Here is a 22,186-nt window from a genome sequence, read left to right on the forward strand (position 1 = left end):
TTGTTTGAACTAGACAGTTAAGCTACAGGCATTAGAAACTACCTAGGCTGGAAGCAGCTAAGCATGGTCCACGTTCCTGGGGTTTCTCTTAGGGACAGATTACAGCTCTAAATAATTTCCAGCATTCATAAGAGCTTCACACACATAAACTTCACATACAAAATATGAAGTAAGTAGTCTTCCAGGTTAGAATGTTGCCCAACTAATATGGTAGGCATCATCTCACGCTGATAGTGACATATGAGTCTGATTAATTTAAATGTGAAGACTATTTATCACTTAATAAAGTTGATTAGTTTGGTAAGTAAGAACCTGGGGCTTTTTGATGAAGAAATAGTTGGGTATGAACTGCTGCTTTTAGCTCCCAGTTGTTTTATTTAGATCTTCTGAGAGCCATGCTGCTCAATCCTCTACATATTTCTGGACCACTTTATGGGAGGAGACTTGTAAGTCATGTGTCATTCCAGGCATGTTGAGAACTGGAGGGCTGTTAAAATTTCTGTGCTGTACGTGGGGGTTGATTGTTTTCCTGGGAAGTCAAAGAAAACCATCTCAAGATAATGAAGTATGGAAACGACCTACTAGGAAGAGTGGCTGGGTATCTCTTTAAACCCACAAAAGCAATACTAAAAAGCCAGGGCACCATGGTATTAAGTGCCATCAGTAGAGTAGGGTATGGCAGAAAGTTGACAAATCAGTATTTTAAACAGAAATGTCCATTTTATTTAAAAAATGATAGCAAAGGTATGAAGAACACACATTTCTATGAGTAACAGACATTTACTAAATGTTTTTTATAGTAAAATATTGAGCTCAGTCTATTATAACACACGGGCTTGAGCTTCTAGGAGGCAGGGTGCCTCTCCAGAAGGAAGATGTCTGTGTAAACACAGGTTTGGGATTTTGGGATGCTTTCTCTTACCAATGTGTCTTTTCTCTGCTCTTTCTAGTGACCGCAATAGGAATGTTCACAATTGTTTAGGCTTTGGGAAAAAAAACCAGCAAAATTTCCTGAGTATTCCATTAGACTTTTGTAAGTAAAGATTTTATTTTATGTGTATAAGTTCCTATATGTGTATATAAATGCACCATCTGCATGCCTGGTGCTCAGAGGCCAGAAGAGAGTGTTAGATCCTCTGAAACTGGAGTTACAGTCACATGGTGTGAGTCACCATGTGGGTGCTAGAACAAAATCAGGGTTCTCTCCAAGAGCAGCAAATGCTCTTCACTGCGGGGACACTCTTCTAGGACCCCATTAAATGGTTCTTAAAACCATGCTACCTTCACGGAAGTGAGAGAGATGTCTAATGGAAACATTCACTTTAGTATTTAGTATCTTCGACAACTTAATGTGTTTGAGAACCACAACCCTCAAAACTTGTCCAAGCAGGAGAGAGTCTTTGGAGTTAGCAGAAGGCTTTCCAGCACGGGGTAAATCACAAGGCAGCTTGTCAGGTGCTAAACTCTCTTTCACCATCAAGCTGGTGGTTTGTGGAAATATGAAGAAGTGCTGAGGTTAGCTGATTATTTTCCAGGTAATAACAATAAAAATTTTTGGAAGAAAATAAGGACACGGGGTGAGTGAATTCTGGACAACTGCAGGTAGCTAGATGTAAGATGCAAATAACACTACCTTTTCTCCTTAGGCGGTGTTCTCTCTGCTCGTGTCAGGACAGAAATCCTACAAACTACATTGGCCCACTCATTTTTCACACCACGTTGCAGAGAAAATGTTTGGCTCTGAGGCTCTAAAGTTACAACTAGTAGCTTTTGCTATTTGTCTCTAAAACATGGACTTCTCCACCAGGAATTTTTTTTTTCATTAAAGTATCACCCTAGCAGAACTGATGTGTAATATACATATATATGTACTGCCCATAAAGAGTTCAGAGTATGAGTCACGACAGATAGAACAGCAATGAGTTCTCCTGTTAAGTAATGTGAGCAATCCTGTATAAAACGATTGAGAAAATCGCATCTTAAGACTACACTCACCCTTGTTTATAAATATGTCTATTGAGTATTGGACCTGAATTTAACGTTCCTTGCCCACTTTGGTATTCTGCGCTTTCTGTACTGGCCACTGGTCACTCTATGAAGATGATAATCGGTGATAGATTTTGAAAGTAAAGCCAAGTTCTTAATATGAATGCAGGTATTTTGCATCTACGTTAACAAAAGAAACCATGCTCTCAGAGAGTGAGAAAACAAAAAAATCTCACGTGATAATCTACAGTTCTGTAGGGAAAAAGAACCCACACATACAGCCATCTTCATTACAGAATTAACCAGCCATTTCTAACACACCGACATTTGATTTTGAAAGGCTTCCGACCAATGCTTTAAAAGGGAGGAGCACACTGGCTAAAGTAGCATATACCTCCACCGAACATGGTCTATTTTTTTTTTAAACACTAAAACCTTGTCTCCGAAGTTCCTCGCTTCAAGTTGTTACTCAAAAACTCATCATGTTCAAAACTCAAGTTGTTATGGGATCTTGAGATCATAAGGAGTTTCTCTTTATTCGTAAAGTCTTTTTTGATTGCTGTTTGAGGAACGAGCAGTCGATCCATTGGGTCCTCTTTGTTCTCCAGTCTCATATAGCCTTTGCTGTTACTCCGATCCAATCGGGGCCAACTCGGGTGCTTCCTCTGTTCTGCCTGCACCGTGAGTGTGGAAGGACCTCGGTCTAAGTCTAGGGATTTGGAATGAGAAGAGAGCAAATGTAAGGATGTGTTGGATCCAAACTGTCTTCTCGCGGCCCCAGGAGACAAGAGCTGTCCAGTCCCGGGTCCCAGGGCCACAGAGGACTTGTACTGACTCGATAGGGACTCCCCAACGGAATTGTTCCTTGGGAGTAATGTGCTGGCGGGCTGGAAGGACTCGCCAGAGCTTGGCAGTGGGACCACAAGGGAATCCATTGAAAGATTCCTGGACCTACTTTTGAGGTTGTCTGCGACCTCGGTGATGCTGTCTATACTGGGCTCATCAATGACACAGTTGTTAAGCTTGATCACAGGGAGCGTGAAAGCACTGATGGATGACGACACGATCGATTTGGTGTCACACTTCTTGGAGCTGCTGGTCTTGTCATCGGTGGTCTTGGCTGGAGGTGGATAAAGGCCAAAGACAGAGACTGCACTGTCCGAGAGCAACGGGGGCATGAGGTGCCTCGGGCTCTTACTTTCAGTCAACATCAGCTCATCCTCCTCCACAGAGCTGTCCACACGAAAGCTGTTCCGCATCCCTGAGAAGGAGGCCAGGGTGGTGGCAGCCAGCCTGGATGCGCAGGGGCTTCCGTTCTGCTTCACCTCGGCATCTCCCAGCAAACCTGCGTACAGGCCGTTCGCTTGCTTCTGCTCCTTGAGTCTCAGCGTGTGGATGTCGATGACTGTGGAATAGATATCCCTCATGTGGATGATTTTGGTCTCTTTGTCGCGGTTCTCATGAAGAATGGCATTGGCACAGATGAAAATGAAGATGCCGATACCCATGGTGAACGGGCCAAGCATCTTCATTTTATCCGAGTGTAGATGCTGCTCGAAGAATCGCACCACCACACCGCCCTGGTTCCGAACCACCTGGGTCTCATTGGTGGACAGAGTGGTCTCTGCGTTGATGAAATGCTCCTTCTGGGGCCAATATCCAAGGACTGCCATGGCGATTCCTACAATGGACACCAGTACTCCCAGAATGAGGAAAAATCCAGATGGAGAATAAAGTCGGATTTTCCCCCGGACCACCACGACGTCAGCTCGCGGGCGCCGTCTGACAGGTTTCTGGTCCTGGGTAGCAGGCAGCGGGCTGAGGTTGATGTGTTGCTGGGACCTGGCAGAGTCCTGCCGCTTCAGGGCCGCCAGGCCGGTGATGACCCCACCAGTGGCTATCATAGCTTCCTCTTGGGCTCTGAAAAGAAAGGAAACAGATGGTCCACAGGTGAGCCCAAGGAGACTGAGCAATTCAGTCTGAGGACTGCCTCACACATGGGTTTGGCTGCTATTGTTCCGCGTGATAAAGGCAGAGGAATAGCTTTAAATTCTTACTGTTTGGGAAGAGGTTATGTTCATTGACTAATGTGAATTTCTGGAGCGTTCTCTCTCTCTCTCTCTCTCTCTCTCTCTCTCTCTCTCTCTCTCTCTCTCTCTCTCAGTATTAATGAAATGTGATTTTTGGTTAAATAATCTTGACACCTAGTATATTAAGCTGTCCCTTGGTCACAAGCCCCCACCCCACTCACTCCCTAGACATACAACTTTCAATATTGTTTATGTTATTTTAAAGAAATGGGGACTTGGGTAGGGAGAAAGGTGGTCAGTTGGTAGTGCCTCCCTCACAAGCGTGAAGAGCCAAGTTCAATATTCCTTTAGATCTGTGTGTGTGGTGGAGCGCTCATGTGAGCTGGGCACTGGGAAAGCAGAGACAGGAGGATGGATTTGTTGGGCTCCCAGAACTCCCAGCCTAGTGGAACCTACCAGTTCCAGGCTAGCGATAGACAAAAGCAAGGTGGATGGGATCCTGAGGAACAAGGATGGCATCCTAAGAAACAACACTAGATTTTGACCTCTGGCTCCACACACACACACACACACACACACACACACACACACACACACACACACACACACACACACACACACACACACACCCACCCCCCCCCACACCACACACCCCACACACACACCACACACACCCCCCCCACACACACACCCCACACACACACACACCACACACACACAGACACGAAAAAACACAGAATACTAAACAGGCCAAAGAAACTCTCCAGACTTACCAAAAGAATATATTCCAGCATCCACGGTGAGTTACCCTGGGTTCCTGGGTAGGAACAATTCTTGTCACATTAAGTTGCTCTCTAAGTTTTCATCCTTACTTGTCTGGTTCTCTGGACACCACCGGCTGCTTCCCTTTTTAATTCTTCCTGCTTCTACATGACCTCCCTATTTTCAATTTTGGCTCTTCTTCCTTCAGCTCAAAGTAAATTGTTGGTCCCTAGCGTCCCTTCCTTGGATGCTTGTCTTGACTCTCCCTCGGCATCCATATCTATTCCCACATCTTCCACAGTGGCCTTTGTGCTGATGATTTGATCACACCCTGAATTTCACACACTGCCTCACAGGGAGCCCACACACAACAGCACACAGCTGGCAAAGTTGGTCCCCATCTCCAGGCACCACTGTTCTCAGGGTCACACCTGGCTTTTAGTAGAGCCAGTCCCTCAGGCTTGGGCCTATCTAGTGATCCACCCGCCACCACCCCACCCTCCCACCGCCCAAGGTCTACATCCCCTTTCAACAATGTTCTAAATCGTAGAAATGTCATGACACATAGGGTCTCAGTTCCACCTTTCTATTACAGCCCTATTCTTCCCAGATATGTGCAGCTCTTAGGAACTACTGCTGAGTGACCTTCCAACTTCTCTCCAGCATTTGGGGTCCTCTTTCTGTACCAACCAGTTTACATGGAGATGTCAGATGATTCTATGACATACCTCTGAAGGAGCATAATAGCAGATAAAATAAACCTCAATGCCCGCAGATTAATCTGGAATTTCAGATCCTATGGCTTTAATCTCTCTGATCCCTTTAAGGTGCCCCAAAACTTCCCATTTCTCATTTATAGCCTATGCTATGCTGTTTCTGAGAGCATTAGAAATGTTTCAGCTAGGTGGGTGGTGGTGCACACTTTTGACCCAATTGCTCAGGAGACAGAGGCAGGCAAAACTCTGTGTTCACAGCCAGACTGGTCTATAGAATGAGTTCCAGGACAGTTAGGACTAGACAGAGAGACCCTGTCTTGAAAAATAACAGCATAATAATGTTTCAGCTGCACTGTCCAGTTCTCCTAACTCTTGTCAGCACCTGCCTTCTCATGCTGACTTCTGGCTAATCATCAAAGTTCCTGTTCCACATAGTTTATAAAGTCCATCTCTAACTAACTGACTCAGCTCTCACATTCTCAGAAGCCTCATTCTTCAGAACATTTGAACAAACTTTCTAGGGCACTGGATACACACACACACACACACACACACACACACACACTCATGCACGCACACACACACAGAGAGTCTGAATTCTTCATGCCTCATGGTCAAATTTTAATTAACACTTTCCTTATTCACTGTAGTACCTTGCACACAGCCAGTGTTCAAGAAATAGTTGCTGAAATGATGACTAAAGAGTGAGCCTTTCCCCAGGATTCACTAACTGGCTTATGATTACTAGACCAACTTTCAAGTTAAACACGTAAGCAAAAAAAAAAAAAAAAATTAAAATAAGAAAAAGTACATGGAAGCCAAAAGCAACACTGTAAGTTGGGAATATTTCTGCCTCATTTTATAATGAACAACACTCAAATGGTCAACTTTAGTTGGTAGAGAAACAAAGGCTATTTTAAGATTCTCTAGGGTCTTTGAGAAGTTTCTGAAAGGTTGCCAATTCCATCTTGGGGGTGGGGGGAGGGAGAGAGAGAGATCTCCTTTTGAATTCCTGCTTATGACTTCTGAATTGATCTTAAAATAATAGGGTTGTGGACTGTGTGGACCATTTTAGTGAGCTGGCAAGGAGACCCTTCTTGCTATGGAATTCTAGACTAGGGTAAAGGTAGCTTAATATTGAGAGAATAATCACGAGATTCATCAAAGTATATTACTCAGCTTAGAACCTGTCTCAAACCTTGGGTAAAAGGAAGCGTAGTTCCAAATGTTCGAAGGAAACAGTTTACCCTGCAGGTGTCTAGTCTAGCTCTTCCCATAGGGTAAGCTAAGGAAAGAGACAGAAATCTTTTGGAATAGGTGGATTTGAGAATGAAACAGAAACAAGGGCCTGCGGTTTTCCTTTGATTTTAAAGCAACCATAGTGAGGCACGTTTCAAACAGATGTCGGGGCCTTTACGACTTGTTAAATATTTATTTTTTTTTTTTTTTTTTTTTTTTTTTGCTTCCTGAGGTTGGCTGGGGAATGGCACTGGAAGAGAGAAAAGTATTCTAAGAAAGAGATATGACCACAGAAAACTGCGGGGGAGGAGGAAGGACTGGGCTTCCATGTGAGCAAGCAAGTTAAGCATGCTAGGCTAGGGGGTAGAGAGAGGAGCCATTGCATAGAAAGCCAAGTTCAGAGAGGAGAGAGAGAGAGAGAGGGAGAGAGACAGAGACAGAGACAGAGACAGACAGAGAGGGACAGAGACAGAGAGACAGAGACTTGTTGGTTGTGGTAGGGATCTTATAAAAACCAAAGTCAATCCAAAGTCAACCTGCCAAGCCCTAGAACCAGCAAAGCAAGGTTTGGTGACAGTTTTCCCCCTTAACTTGATTCAAAGCAATCCCACACTGTATGACTCTGTATCACCACTCCGAGATCCAAACTAGAGCCCGAGGGAAAAGCAAAGAAGTGAATTCAGTCACTGCTTCCTGGAGCTTGAAACCTAATGGAAGAGCTAATAGCCCAAGCAGGAACCAGCTGGAGGTCATTCCAGAATGGAAGTTTCAATTAGGAAGAGCCTTGCCCCGGGGTGCATACAAGAGACAGCATTTTTTTTTTTTCACATTTATCATAGCGAGAAATCAGGTTAACATCACTTCAGAAGAGGTGGAGAGAAAGCCAGCAGAACAGGAGCATGGCCTTTACTTTCTCCACCTTCCTAGTGCCCTGTGTTGACCCCTTAAGATTTAGCGACTCAGAGATTTAGCCCATTATCATCTTGATGGGAAGCAGAGCAGTGGGAAGGCAGACATAGTGCAAGATAAGTAGCCCAGTTCAGATCTGCAAGCAGCAGGAAGAGAAAAGCCACTTGACCTGACTTGGGTTTCTGAAATCCCACTATATCTCCATCAAGGCCACACCCACTCCAACAAAGCCACACCTCCTAATCTCAAATAGTACCACTCAGTAATGACTGAGCATTCAAATATTTCAGCCAATGGGAGCTATTCCTATTCAAAGCAGCTACCAAAGGCTAAGCCGGTACCATCTTGTTTTTTCCGCACACGGCTTTAACAGACACAGCCCTTTACCTTGAACGTCTCAGCTCTAGAAATGTAAGCAACTCATTCTCTCTATAAATTATCCAGACTCTTTACTGGAATAATACCAAAGAGGCTTAGACAGAAGGGCACAAATTCCAGCTAAGAGTGGTCGATCCATCCTGACGACTTAATGTCCTCCCTAAAGTTCTCCTTCCTTGGGATGAATATTTGATTAATATATGATTTTGATAGTCAAACGAATCTTCAGTTAAGTAGTTCATAGACAGAGAATTCAGATGAGAAAAACTAATTGAGATTCATTGTGAAAACTGGAAATTAAAAGTCTACGTTCTCTCAATTCATGGAGTTGCTGCCACTAACTCAATACTAGAAAAGGATAGAGGACATGGTGAAATCAGAAATAGTCTCCTATGTCACCATAGCTTCCCCATTCTGGCTTTTAGTATGCTTACCATGTAGGCATTGCCTACACAGTTCCTCTAACAGACTCCTGAACTGTGTCCCTCAGTGCTAAAGGAGTTTGTGTTTGCAAGATCGGAGAATTCTCTTTTTATGAGTGGTAGGGAGTCCTGTCTTGTCATTCCTCGACAAAGCCCTTCTCCATACCTTGCCATTCCATTTCTCAGAGAAATCCTGATGGACCTTTTACTCATGGCTTGGGAGAGTAAAATTCACCAGCCAAAATGATGCTTTAAAAATGCCATAGGTTAGGGAATTTCACAAGAGGCTTAATATGCAATTATAGTGTGGCACATTTTGGTGCTAATGTGGATGGTGAATTCACTCTAGGAAAGATGGGTTATTTCAGTAGATAGGTGACTATGGAGCCCTCGATGGACTTGGCAGGATGGATGCACCTGTGTGGCTTGTGGATTTGAGTCTTCTCCAAGCTTCGTGACGGTAACTGAAGATATTTGAATTCAAAGGACCATTGCTCTCTGGCCTTTCTTTCAGACCTTTGGAACTGTCACCAATACGTTCTGGATTTCCCAGGCCTAATACCAGTGAAAATGATCCTGATAGTTACAAGCGTCTCTCTTTGCAATGTTGCTCCACAAACCATGGTAGCCATGCTGCTCAGGGGAGCCTCAGTAAGTGTTCTGTGGTGAGGGGTAGAAAGCAGTCCGTGGTCATAAGTAGTTCAAGTCTGAAGGTGGGACATCTCTGCTGACATCCTGCATGCTGGGAAATTAGTGACTTCGGTAGCAATGGCTTTGTTTTAACAGTTGAAGTCACCTTCCTGTCAGGAGACATAGCAAGTGGAGAGTGTGACCGTTATTGTTGAGAACATCCAGATTTGAAGAGCTGGGATGTGTGGTGGGAACATATTTCTACTTTGGGGAAGACAGGCTTCTAATGCCTTCTGTTCCTGAAGAATATGTCTCCCACTGGGTCCCAGCAGGGTGTTTTCTGAGCTCATTATGGATCTGCTACGAGGCCTTCTGGAGATTTCTGTGTTCCAGGGCATCATGGCGTTTAGTCCTTGGAGAGTATTTGTTCCATGCCATTGTTCCACAGCTCAGGCCTGCATGGTCGTTTGTCAGGCTAGTGGGTTTGTAGAAACATTGCTGACACACAATCTGTATAGATTTTTCAAGCACATTCTCTCTATGCTGCATTGTCTGTGAGCCCAAGGTGTGCCTGGTCACAATGGGTTACACTTTATTTACATCTAGTGACTTGAGAGTCGGTCTGGCAATTCGTTAAAGACTGCTCTGTTCGTGGTTCACTGTTTCACGTGACTATAGAGTGTTACCCTATATTGAGTAATAAGACCAGCAAAGGTCTCCAGAATATGAAACCTGTTGGTGCAGAATTAACATTTTGCAGATTTTCATATTATATCGTCGTTAAGTCTAGTGTCCTCCAGCTCCTTTGTCCTCATCCCTGTCTGTTTTCACCCTAGTATTCCAGTGGCAGCATGGCGGTGCCTACAGAACTGTCCAACTGCAGCTACTATGTCAAGCCGCTGGGCTTTCCCGCCTTATCATTCCTTACATTATAGATTTAATATAATTCTCTAAATCTGAAGAAACAGAGTTAAAAAGAGAAGCGAGCTCTCATACAAACTCATCTCTTCCTTGCAACAAGTGGGTTCATATTTCTTGAGGCAGACGACCCCAGGCTTCTTGACTCCTTACAGACCACCAATAATCACACTTGAACAATTAACCAAACTATATATTGATTTACTTATAGTGTATGTGTATGTGCATGCATGGGTGCATGCATACATAGGTGCATGCATGAGTGTGTGTATGTATGTGTGTGTGTGCATGTGTATGCACATAATATTACAGTGTGTATGTACATATCAGAAGGCGACTTGCAGGAGTAAGTTCTAGCATGTAGGTGCTGAGGATGCTCGTGGCTATCAAGTGATACAGGGAGGACACGAGCCACTCAGTCTCTTCCTCCAGCATTCACATGCAAACCACTAACACACGTGGAAAGAGGCCTTCCAGTCTGTTCTCTTATGTTTTCTACTTAGTTTGACTGAACTGCTAGGTACCCCTAGGAACTTTCTCCTTTGATCTGATAACGATATAAATTTAAAAATAAAAATAAAAAACCTCAAAGTTTTAAATGTCTCTACTGGGAAGAAAGTCCTAAAACTGTTGTAGCTTGAACAGAAAATATTTCCATCTGTCACATTTGTGGATACCACATGGGGTTTTATGTAATGCTTTGTTTGGTCCTGAAGGCATAGATTAATTTTTACTTCCCTTGGGCAGATAATCTTGCAATCTGACAGTTTTTAAGCCCTAAACAAGGATAAAAATCCAAATATATGAATAGAACAGTGTCAATTATATCGAAATAATAGGCATACTTCAAGTGAGAAGATGAGAAAGCCTTATGGTAAGGGCCGCAGGGAAGGATGAATCAGATTCTGTGCACATAGAAAGCTCTTGCCGATGTGTCAATCCTCCGTTAACTGCCACCACACCCTAAAAGCCTTCCCTGATTTCTTTAGAGCCTGGGGAAGAGCACTCTACAATGTTGCCATCTTAGAACACTTCCATTTAAACATTTAATTTGACTCCTTTCCCAGACTTCTATCTCTCCATGGGGGGCTGCACTGTACTAACTTTGTTCTCCTGTTGTTACCCGCATTTCATTCATGTGTGAGTCACTGGATCAGTTCCCTCCTCACTCCGAGGCCCTCTGCTAGCATGGGAAACCACAAGAAAGAAAGGCAAGAAATAAAACACTGCACCACCAGGCTCATTAAAAAGAATATTTGGTTTGATAAACGTCTAAAGTCTCTCAATTCTGGAAGTCTGGTCGGTCCTGACTGAGTCTAATGTGTGTTCATGCTTGCAGAAGCCCATGTGAGGTATAAATTCATGTGAGGTCTGCTCGGGATGGTAGATCAATCAGGAAAGAACCACAAGAGGAAGAAACAGATGTCCAGCGGCATGAGAATTCTGAACACTGGTGTGGATTAGCGCTCTGAAAGCATATTCCAGAACGTGCTCGGCCTGTAAAAAAGGCAGGGAGAGGGAGTGAAGAATAACAACAAGGCTTTTAAAATGTTAGACAAGAGCAGAAGATATGCACAAAGATTAGGTGGCTTCTTTGCGGTTGCCCATGGAACATAACACAGAAATCTCAACGGAGGCAGAATGAGCTTCTGCCTGGGAACAGAAGAATGAACCGGGCTCAGGGGAAAGCAAGACCAAGATAAGAGATCAGAAAATACAAGGGCTTGAATAAGAGCAGGAGTCCATCTGTCTCCCTGGTAAGAAAAGGAGCAAATTAGATTGTGTTTCAATGGTATGGTCTGATGTCTGTGAAAAATGCCAGTCTCTTGTAAGGTGGTGAAGCCGTGGAGATGGCCCATCATTGTCCGAGCTGCATAGTGAGATGGGAGCACATTTTGTAAGGCTCACCTTGATAATATCGATGCCTGTTGCTAATAATATTGTGGCTAGTTTATGAGCACTAGGAAGGGAGAAATGAATGACCCATAGGTAACCATAACCTGGTCTATGCTACTTTGTAAACTCTGGTTATCACCAGAATAATCCATGCATACAATATTTCCAGGCAACCTCTCTCTTTTGAATGCATTTACAACTTCAGTGCCAGGGCGTGCATTTCTGTGGAGTGCATCAGGAATAGCTAGACCGGGAGCTCCCCAGTAGAATAGTACAAGGCTTTGCTCTATACAGCCTTCTGCTTCCCTGTGCTCCAGCCTTTGGAAGTTCCATTTACAATATTTGCAAGTGTATATAAACTAGAAAGAACAACTAAGTTTTGGAAGCTACACTCTAAGGCCAAAGAATTGACAGAAAATAGTCTCTATGTGGATCTTTGATGATGTTTTTGTTGTTGCTGTTGTTTGTTTTGTTGTTGTTTTTGTCACTTTGACAAAATACCCAAGAAAAGGTAGGATCAAGAAGGTTTATTTTGACTCAGTCAAGGGCAAAGTCCGTCCTGGTGGCAGGAGAGGAGACAGCTGTTCCCAACACAGCCGTTGCCCAGAAGCAGAGGCCAATGAATGCTGTTCTCAGCTTGCTCTCTCCTCTTTATTCAGTTCTTGGATCCAGCCCATGAAACAGCACTACACACCATTTGGATAGGTCCTTCTACCTCAGCTAACTGTCTCAGAAACATGGCCAGAGGTTAGCCTCCTCGGTGACTCTAGAATAGATCTTGACACTCTGACAATACTAATCATCACAGAGGAAATGAGTCCCAGTGTGGCTCTGACAATCAAGGATGAGAATAAAAAGGGAAAGAGGGAGTGGTCTGTTGAGGCCGTGTCCAGATTCTGAAGGGAATCTAGATGAGCACAAGGGACTGATGCGTATCCACAGCCACACCACCAGTCTTATGCAACCTCTAGAGCTTCTCTCAGGCTGTAATTTGAGAAGCATAGTGATTTGCTCCGCAGTCATAGTTATGAGAAAACAACATCCTTTAAAACCTGAGATCCAAAATCAGGGTAAGGAAAAAAAAATAGGGGAAAATATTTTCACACGAAAGTAAATCTGGAAGGCTGGTCCCCAGTGCATGAAAGTATAGGCTTTGCATGACCCTAGTCAAATTATCTAAACTCTTGGTAATTTTTCAAAAAGTTGTTTAAAATTGGACATAGCAAGCACACGTTAGATCCTAGCACTTGGCAGGCAGAGGCTGATAGATCTCTAAGTTCAACACCAGCTGGGTCTACAGAGCAAGTGTCAAATGAATGCAGTGGGACAGATGGACTGGCTGAAAGGTGGACATGATACTGAGGGTTGAGCTGGGGACGCTTCATGCCCTTTGGAGAATGACAGAGAGGCCACAAGTGAGTCTAATGACAGAAAGCTGAGGAGGCCAACTGGCCTCCTTCAAGGGTGGCTTCCTCTTACATGCTTACACCAAACACTCTTAGGCTCAGACACACTCCCCAGTATCATCTTCTTCATGGAAGGAACCAACCCACTGGAAACTGAACCCAGGCCTCCTGCATGCTAGGTCAGTGCTCTACCACTGAGCCACACCCAGTTCTTTATTTCTAAGGCAGGGTATAAGTTGCCTAGTACAGCCTTGAACTGTTACAGCAGGCCTCAATCTTGTGGTCCTCCTGTTTCAGCCTCCCTAGTATCTGGGATTACAGGCCTGCATCTACAGTAAGGGTCAAGCATGCCAGAAATGTCTCTAAGGCATCCTGTGTTTCTTTACTACCACAAATGCAGGCATCGTTCACGTGGGTAGAATTGTCTCTGTGCACCTCTACTTAAACCTTGTTTGCTTAGTGATTTTTAGCCCTTTTAATGTTTCCTCTGGTCTTAGATCTTGGCCTCAACCCTGGACGGTACTTGTTCTTAAATTAGCAGACATACCTAATTCTGCAAGGGGAGACAAGGTTGATTAATCTTACTGATATTGTTCAGGTTTCAGCGTTCCCTTTCCTCCTTATGTAACTGTAATTCTCAAATGGAAAGAAATAAAAGCCATCCATGTCCCTTGCGAATATGTTGACGACACAATTGTACACTGGAAAATGTGTTCACCTAATTGGCAGTCCCACTTGAAACATAAGCACTGTTAACACAGTGGTGTTGCCTTCCAAATCACATCAACATAATATCTACACGTGCTATATAGTTCTCAGCACAGGATCTTATCCTTTATATCTGTTTTCATATCTCAAGTACAAGGATATGAGTCTTTTCTCATTAGCCAACATCTTTCCTATTAATACCTAATAGGTCACCACTCAGGAATAGCATGGCTGATTTGACCACTCTTCTGTTGCTGGGTCCTTTCTTTGTCCCAGATTGTCATTACTACAGAACCACATCGGATGTCCTCACATGTCCTTTAGTACATACATGTGCAAGTCTTTCTTATGTGTATTTATTTTATGTGATTATGTGTCAGCGTGGGGAGCACACATGCCACAGGGCACATTTGAAGGTCACATCAGTGGACAATTTGCAATAGTCAGTTCTTGCCTTGCACCCTGTGAGTTCCAGCAATGGACCTTAAACTACTTGCAGATACTTATTGTTGCCATGGATTACCAAAGGTCCACAACTTTCTCTGCTTCCTAGGCTTTCTTCTCGACCTGGCCCTTGGCTGGCTGCTCTTCTCTCAAAGGCCTTCCTCCCTCCTTCCACTCCCTCTTTTTATTTCCCCAGGGGCAACTCTAAGTCCATCAATTGTGTCCTTCCTTCCTGCCTGCCTGCCTGCCTTCCTTCCTTCCTTCCTTCCTTCCTTCCTTCCTTCCTTCCTTCCTTCCTTCCTTCCTTCCTTCCCTCCCTCCCTCCCTTCCTTCCCTTCCTTCCTTTCCTTCCTTCCTTCCTCCTTTCTTTCCTTCCTTCCCTTTTCCTTCCTTCCTTCTTCCCTTCCTTCCTTCCTTCCTTCCTTCCTTCCTTCCTTCCCCTCCTCTCTCCCTCCATCTCTCCCTCCCTCCCTTTTACTCTGTGGTGTGTCTATGTGTGTACATGTGCGCCCACATGTGTATTTGCTAATGGTCACGCCCATGCCCTCCCCTGTCCCTCTCCACCTTACTCTTTTGACAGGGTTTCTTACTGAACCTGGATCTTGCTGGAGAGTCAAACTCCTGTAATTCTCCTGTCTCTGTATTTAGGCACTAGGATTTCAAGTGTCCCTGCCAAGCCAGACTTTTTATTTGTTTTGTTTCCCAAATGTGAGCACTCAGGATCTAAACTCAGGTACTCAGTGCTCTTGCCACAAATCCTTTGCCCACAGTGTCATCTCCCCAACCCTAGAAACTCTTCCCAAAACAAGTACCAACTGACACCTCTTTAGAAAATGAGGCAGTGAGTTTGGCATCATTGTACAGGTGAGCCAGGACACTTCTGGTCAACCCCCCTCCCCTTTCACCCCACCCTTTCTGGGGGATGCATTAAGTGGGGTGCTTGGAAATTGCAGCCATAGGTTTGAAACTGGGAAAGGAAGGCAAAAACATTGAAATTATTTGCATTTCTAGAACAGCTAAGAAAACAAACTAAAAAATTTTAAAACATTAAGGAAGTTTAGTGAAGTGGCTTAGTTCAAAATTAACATATAAAGTCAGTAGACTTCTGCATATAAAAGCCTTGACCATAGACTGTCTCTACTACAGAAGACAGGACCTGAAAGGCAAGAGAAAAGAAAGGTTTCTGTTTCAAAACTATGATATAAAATGTTTTCTTCTAGATGAAATGTTACAGCAACATACTAAAGTCTCATCTCCCTACATTTATGTATAGATTTGGTATGGGTCAATAAAAATTAGTAATCCAATCAATAAAGCCCATTTGACACATAAATAGTAAGAACAGGTAAACACTTTTGGCAAAGAAAAATAATCATAGACTTTTTTTTAATCAGACATATGTTATGATACTGGAAATTGTGTCAATTGTGTCTGACAAAAAGAAATTTAATAGAGCAGAATACTGAATCTTAATCCTGACCCATGCACATGGGTTTTGCTATATAGGACAAGTACATAAAATTACCATGTAATTCCAAACCAACAGAAGTATATAGTTGATTTCTTACAAACAAAAGTTATACTCTATTTTGAGTCTTTAAAAAATTTTAGATGTATTTTAGTTTTTATATGTATGGATGTTTTGCTTACATGTATTCATGTGTACCTTGTATGTGCATACCTGGTGCCCTCAGAGGTTAGGAGAAGACATTAGATGTCCTTGGACTGGGGTTGCAGATGATTTGTGCCACTATGTAGGTTCTGAGAATTGAACCAGGGACCTCTTCAAGAGAAGCCAGTGCTCTTAACCACTAATCTGTTGTGGTTTGCCCTGGAGTTATCTGTATTTTGATGCTAATTCCACTGCCCCAAGGACAGCTGCCTAGTCACCTACTCAGGACTCAGGTGACTTCATCAGAACCTTCTCCGCATTGAATTTGTAAAATACAGGTGAGGGCAGGTACAGGATAGAAGGAGGCCTGTCATTGGAGGAGAAGGAAGGTGGGAGGGAGAGAAGTTTGAGGGAAGAGGAGGAGACTGGAACGGAAGAGGGAGAAGAGACAGGAGGGAGAGGGAGAGAAGCTATGGCAGGTGATGTTAAGATTCTGCTCTGTGTATTTACAGGTTGTTACTAATGTTCTTAAGGGATGGATGGTACTGGGCTTTGTATGTTTAGGTGGGCAATTATATCTTACAATTGAATCTGAGGGTATTGTGTTGTGTATTCTTTTATGTGAGTGTAGGAAACTGTGCAGTTGCAGGAGACACTGGGCCGCTGTCGAGTTGGGATGTGTTTCCTCCAAGATATCTAGTAGATATCTTGGGGCACTGCAGTGTGGACCTAGTGAGGTAAAAGACAACCTTACTTTTTTTATTTTTTATTTTTACAACACCACTAATCCATTTTCCTAACCCATCTATTTTGAATCTTAGACAAAAAAGAAAGAAAGAAAGAAAGAAAGAAAGAAAGGAAGGAAGGAAGAAAGAAAGAAAAAAAGAAAGAAAAAAAGAAGAAAACATCAGGCCATAACATCATTAAAGGCAGCCCTGGAGAAGTGTGCATCTGTAATCTTAGAGTGAAGTTCTTTCCGATGTCTGCACACAGCCTCCAATAAATAAAAGTAGACTGAAATCTTTTACAGATAACTAAAACTTCCTGTATGGTAGAGGCTATCATTTTAAAATGTACAGATAACATTTACTAGACAGGTCACCAGTAGAGAGCCAGATTTCTCAATGCACACAGAGTTGCATAAATCCATTTAAAAGTCCATGAGGACACCTTTCCTCTTTCCCCAGAAGGAGTTACAGCAATCAGGAACACCAGGAAAGCAAAGAACAGGAAGACAGTCTCTTCACTACACTGCTAGGCTTTTAATTACCATGACAACGCGTTGGTTCACTGGGGCCTCTGTAACTACAGTGTTATAGAGGAGGTGACTGACACACAGCAGAAGTTTTTCTCATGGTTACAGAATGTGGGAAGTCCAATATGGAAGCACAGGCAGACTGGGTAGCTAACAAGGACCTATCACTGTCTAGTTCATAAACTACCCCATTAGACATTCACACGGCAGAATGTGTGAGTCCTCAGGGTCTCTTTTATATGATGCTGTGGTTTGAGTATGTCCCCTCATAGCTCTGACATTGGGAACTTGCTCCCCAAGGGCCAATGTTAATGGTGAGCATCTGAGGAGTTGATTGGGTTAGATGTGGTCTTAAGGGTTGATCCCATGAAGAACAACAGTCTTAGTCACTGTTCTATTGCTATGAAGCGACACCGTGACCATAGCAACTCTTACCAAAGAAAGAATTTAACTAGGGCTTGCAGAGGGTCTTAGGTGACCCCTATTCAACACTCCTCCCCACAATGGGGTCCCAATCCACAAGTTGAGAAATGCTGGTCTAGAGGCTTTGGAAGAAGGAAAACCTGCCCCCCTTTGATTAAGACTCGGAGGTGCTCCATGATTTACTCAATGTCACCGAGACATGTAATGGAAGAGTAAGGTTCCAAATCCAGATCCATTTTCTTAAAACGTGTGCTGCAATTTCTTTTTCATTGTATAGCACATTAGCAGGGACAGGATTGGGAAACAAGACAAAGTTGAAAGTAAACATTGAAAAAACACAGATGAGTGGAAGGAAGAGGGGCTTACGGCTAGGAGTTTAGAGTTCAGTAAGGAGAAGTCGGGTCTTTAAGGAGAGAAGTAAGCATCACTGAAAGAAAGCAGTTCTAAATGTCTCCGCGTTGCTCTGCTCAGTGCCATGCCCTCAGAGTTGCAACAGCTGCTGAAGAGGACAGAATAAGTTCAGCTTCTGACCCTTATTTCACGTCTATAAAATTATCAGATCGGCATGTGATAGATTATAAAACATCTTCCAAAAGCAAACGCACACATGATCGGTGTGAGGCTGGAGGATGATACCATAGAGAACCATGTGGTGGTGACTCCCTGGGACCTCTTTGGTATCTTTTGCATCTTGGCACATTGAAGCATAGCAGACACAGTTTCTGAGAGCTGATCTCCTTACGGCTTTACTTTGGACATCTGTCTCTAAAGCTGAGGATATTGAAGCTCCTATTGCCTAAAGCCCAGTTACGTTCACACCCAATCAACATAGAGATTGTAATTTAAGAAAAAAAATACCTTATTTATTTAGTGTCCCCATACCAGGGCAAATACATAGAGGAGAACTTGCAAGAAATCATTTTGCTTTTTCCACCATGTGGCCCTGGAGATTGAAGTCCCAGAGCCAGGCCTGGCAACAAGTGCCTTACCAAGACTTTATTATCAATATTTTTATTATTCGCTCTCATATGACAAGTCCAGCATAAGAATACACAGTATCACTTGTTAGAAATGCTTACAGAAAAGTTTTCTTTTTTTCTAATTTAGTAATACACTCCCTTTGATTATTTCAATACAATAATTTGTCAACTAAGGCACATCCAGATAAAGGAATATTACATAAGCAATTTTTTTAAAAGTAGTAAGTTGGAAGACAGGAAGAAGTGTTCAATAAATACATTGATTGCATAGTGAAGACTGTGGTGAGCTTTCTTGTTTATTTGAAGTTTTCAGACACACAAACATGCACACATATATCTGAAAGAACACAAACTAGAATGTGCCCAGGTCTTTATGTCCTAACATTGATTCAGCCACACAAATGCCCCTATGTAACTACTGATAACCAGGGGTATTGTTATGGAAAAAATATCCAGATAAGTCCATTGGAAATGTGTTCTTTTTAAAAGCTAATGAAATATGATTTTAATCTTGATGATCTCTTTTTTTAAAGTCCCAAATAGATCACTTGGAACATAACCTTTCTAGTTTATGTGTAGCTTTCCCCTCAGAGTCAAATTACTCTGTTGTTAGATAAAAATCAATTTAAGAGCTACAGCCTAAATGTAAAATGAGTTTTCAGCTTGAACCAAGCAGCCAAATGACATAGTTCCTTGTATAAATTAGATACTTTACGACTTAAGCAACTCTTCTTCAGCAATTTCCAAAAAAGCAAACTGACTACTTAGAAACCAGGAGTGTAAAAAACACAGTCATGTGCATGTTTTCAAATAGCTGGCTGAATGAATGCAGATGCCTTTGCTTCAAAGGAGACAATTCTTCACTATTTTGTCCAAGCACAGACTTTAAAGATGTGACCCCCTTGGCTTCCTTTCTGTCTCTCCTTCTAGAGTAAGGTGATTCTACTCTCAGGAATTCTCTTTCCTCAAGAACCAGCACAACATTCACTCAGATGCAAAACAATGACCTTACCACACCAGATGGAGAAACTCAGGTCATTCTAACCATCCAAAATACTGAAAACTGAAACTGCACTGAGATTTCACATCACAGCTGCCAGAGATTAAAAAGACAAGCATTGGCAAGGATGTGAAGGGAAGGGAAGCTTTGTATTCTGTTGGCAAAAATATAAATTGCTATAGCCACTGAGGATGTCATATAGAAAGTCTGGAATGAGAAGGAGAAGGAGAAACAGGAGGAGGAGAAAGAGGAGGAGGAGGAGGAAAAGGGAGGAGGAAGAGGAAGAGAAGGAAGAGGAGGAAGAGGATGAGGAGGAGGAAGAGAAGGAGGAGTAGGAAGAGGAGGAGGAAGAGAAGGAAGAGAAAAAAGCAGCAGCAGCAACAGCAACAGCAGCACATGATCCAGCTGTAACTCTTGAAAATGCATCCAAAGGAAATGAAGTTGGCAGGTCATCACACCCACATTCCTTGCACCATCATCCACAATAATCAAGGTATGGAATCCATTTAAATACCTCCTAAAGTACCAGTGAAGAATGAAGAAAATTCACACACACACACACACACACACACACACACACACACACACACACACACACACACCAGTCCAGAAGGCAAGACCTTCATTCATGAACAAATGGGTGAGCCTGAGGAACTTTATGTTGGGTGAAAGGACATAGAAAGAAGAAAACTGCATAATCTCACATATATCTAGGCTAAAAAGAATTGAATTTATTGTAGAATGGTGGTGGAGAAACGGGAGATAAGAGTCAAAGAGGATAGTTTTCAATATGGGGATGGCACAACCTACCCGCATACCCGAAATATAGTATACGTGTACCTGATACATGCAGAAGGTCTAAAGTCAAGCATATAGTATATACATGTTATATATTATATAGGATTCTGCAGCTCCTGGCTTCATGATGAGCAGTAGGAGAAGATTACCAAGCTGTGTGAGACAAGTATCATCGCAACACAACAAACCATGCACTGCCTTTATCTACAAGAAGATGGTATACACTCTGAAATGATAGAGTACAGCATAATGAATTAGTAACATACTCAATCATCGCTATCAAGCTTTGTTCACAGTGCACACTTGCACGCCCTTTTGTACTATTGCAGTGTTTTCGCCTTCTTTACACCGACATTGCCACAAACACATAAGTGTTCTGTTGCACCATGACTTGACGAGCACTAAAATGCCACTTTTAACAGGAAATTACTCACTGTAATACTAGGGAAAGCACTGTCCGTGTACAGTCTATTGTGGGGCTAAAAATGTCATTACTTGGCACATGGCTATATACACAATTTCAATTAGAAAACAAAAAAGCTAAGCAAAACCGGGACCTGAGAAAAATTAACAGGAAACCTTGAGACAGAAGAGGAAGGGATCAGAGAAGAGTGGAAATAAATAAGACTTCCCAAAATATGAGTCAAGATGAAGGCATTGAGAGAGCTGGGAGCTCCCTCTCCCTAAAGGAAAGAAAATGATGAATTTGAAATTTGAAAAAAAGCTAATAAGATAGGCTCAATAGTTAAGGGGACTTCTTGCCATGTCCCCTTGTGTGTGTACGTGTGTGTGTGTGTGTGTGTGTGTGTGTGTGTGTGTTTGTGTGTGTGTGTGTATGTTATGTGTGTGTGGGAAAATTCTTGTGGGGAAATGTAACCAATCAATTATTAGTCAGTCAATGGTCTTGTTTTGGCTATGTCTATTCTAGCCCATGGGTCAATCATTTGATTATAGTCTACTAGAAAGCGGGCAGAGAGGGTTGGCTTGCTGTAGGCAGTAAGCTCATGGAAGAGACTCCACCTTTCTTGGAAAACACTTCTAAGAATAAAGAAGTGGTTTCTCACCATCCCTTTCCTGCTGCCAGGGTGACTAAGAACACTACACAGTCAAACGCCACCCATCCCTGGTTCTTGTGCTAGGATAGCACAGAAAGGCTACTGGCCAAACCAAAATGGTCATGGATGAGTGAGAACGTTTGGGCTATTTAAGATCACTGAGAGTTGGGGGTTGTTTGTTACTGCAATTCTGATACAAGTGAGGATAGTATTATTTTAGTATCATTTATAAAGAAATGAAACAGAAAATTTAAAAAGTTGGTAAAATAGGGAGGTAGGGCCACAGTCCGAATATTCGTCCCCAAAATGTTTGTTAAAACTTAACCATCAATGTGATCACTTTAAGAATGGGACTTTTAGGACATGGCTGTCAGCAGGGCACCATGCTCTTCGGTAGGATTGGTATTCTAACAAAAGACATCATATAGCAGTTGTCCCTTCTGTCTTTTGTTCTCTGACGTGTGAGTACCTTGACAATGCAGAACCGCCTTACCAGGCACAAAACTCCCATCATCTTCATCTTGACCCCGCTAGCCTCTGGAATGTGAAAGATACAGTCCCATTGTTTATAAGTTACTTAGTCTGTGTATTTTGTTATAGCAGCAAGATTTGACCAAGA

General features: G+C 42.8%; 1 protein-coding gene across 2 annotated transcripts in view; it reads right to left on the bottom strand.

Annotated features, from left to right (window-relative positions):
- Window positions 1-698: 698 nt before the first annotated feature.
- Tmem200a (transmembrane protein 200A) overlaps window positions 699-22,186 on the bottom strand; it is a 79,134-nt gene continuing 57,646 nt past the window's right edge. Inside the window, exon 2 of one of the 2 annotated variants that reach the window (XM_032894908.1) lies at window positions 699-3,906. In XM_032894908.1, coding sequence (XP_032750799.1) covers window positions 2,415-3,890 — 1,476 coding nt within the window. In that variant the 5' untranslated portion in view covers window positions 3,891-3,906 and the 3' untranslated portion in view covers window positions 699-2,414. The remainder of the gene's footprint in view (window positions 3,907-22,186) is intronic. The other variant, XM_032894907.1, reaches the window with a different exon arrangement.

Source organism: Rattus rattus, chromosome 2 (assembly GCF_011064425.1).
Source record: "Rattus rattus isolate New Zealand chromosome 2, Rrattus_CSIRO_v1, whole genome shotgun sequence".
NCBI lineage: Eukaryota > Metazoa > Chordata > Mammalia > Rodentia > Muridae > Rattus > Rattus rattus.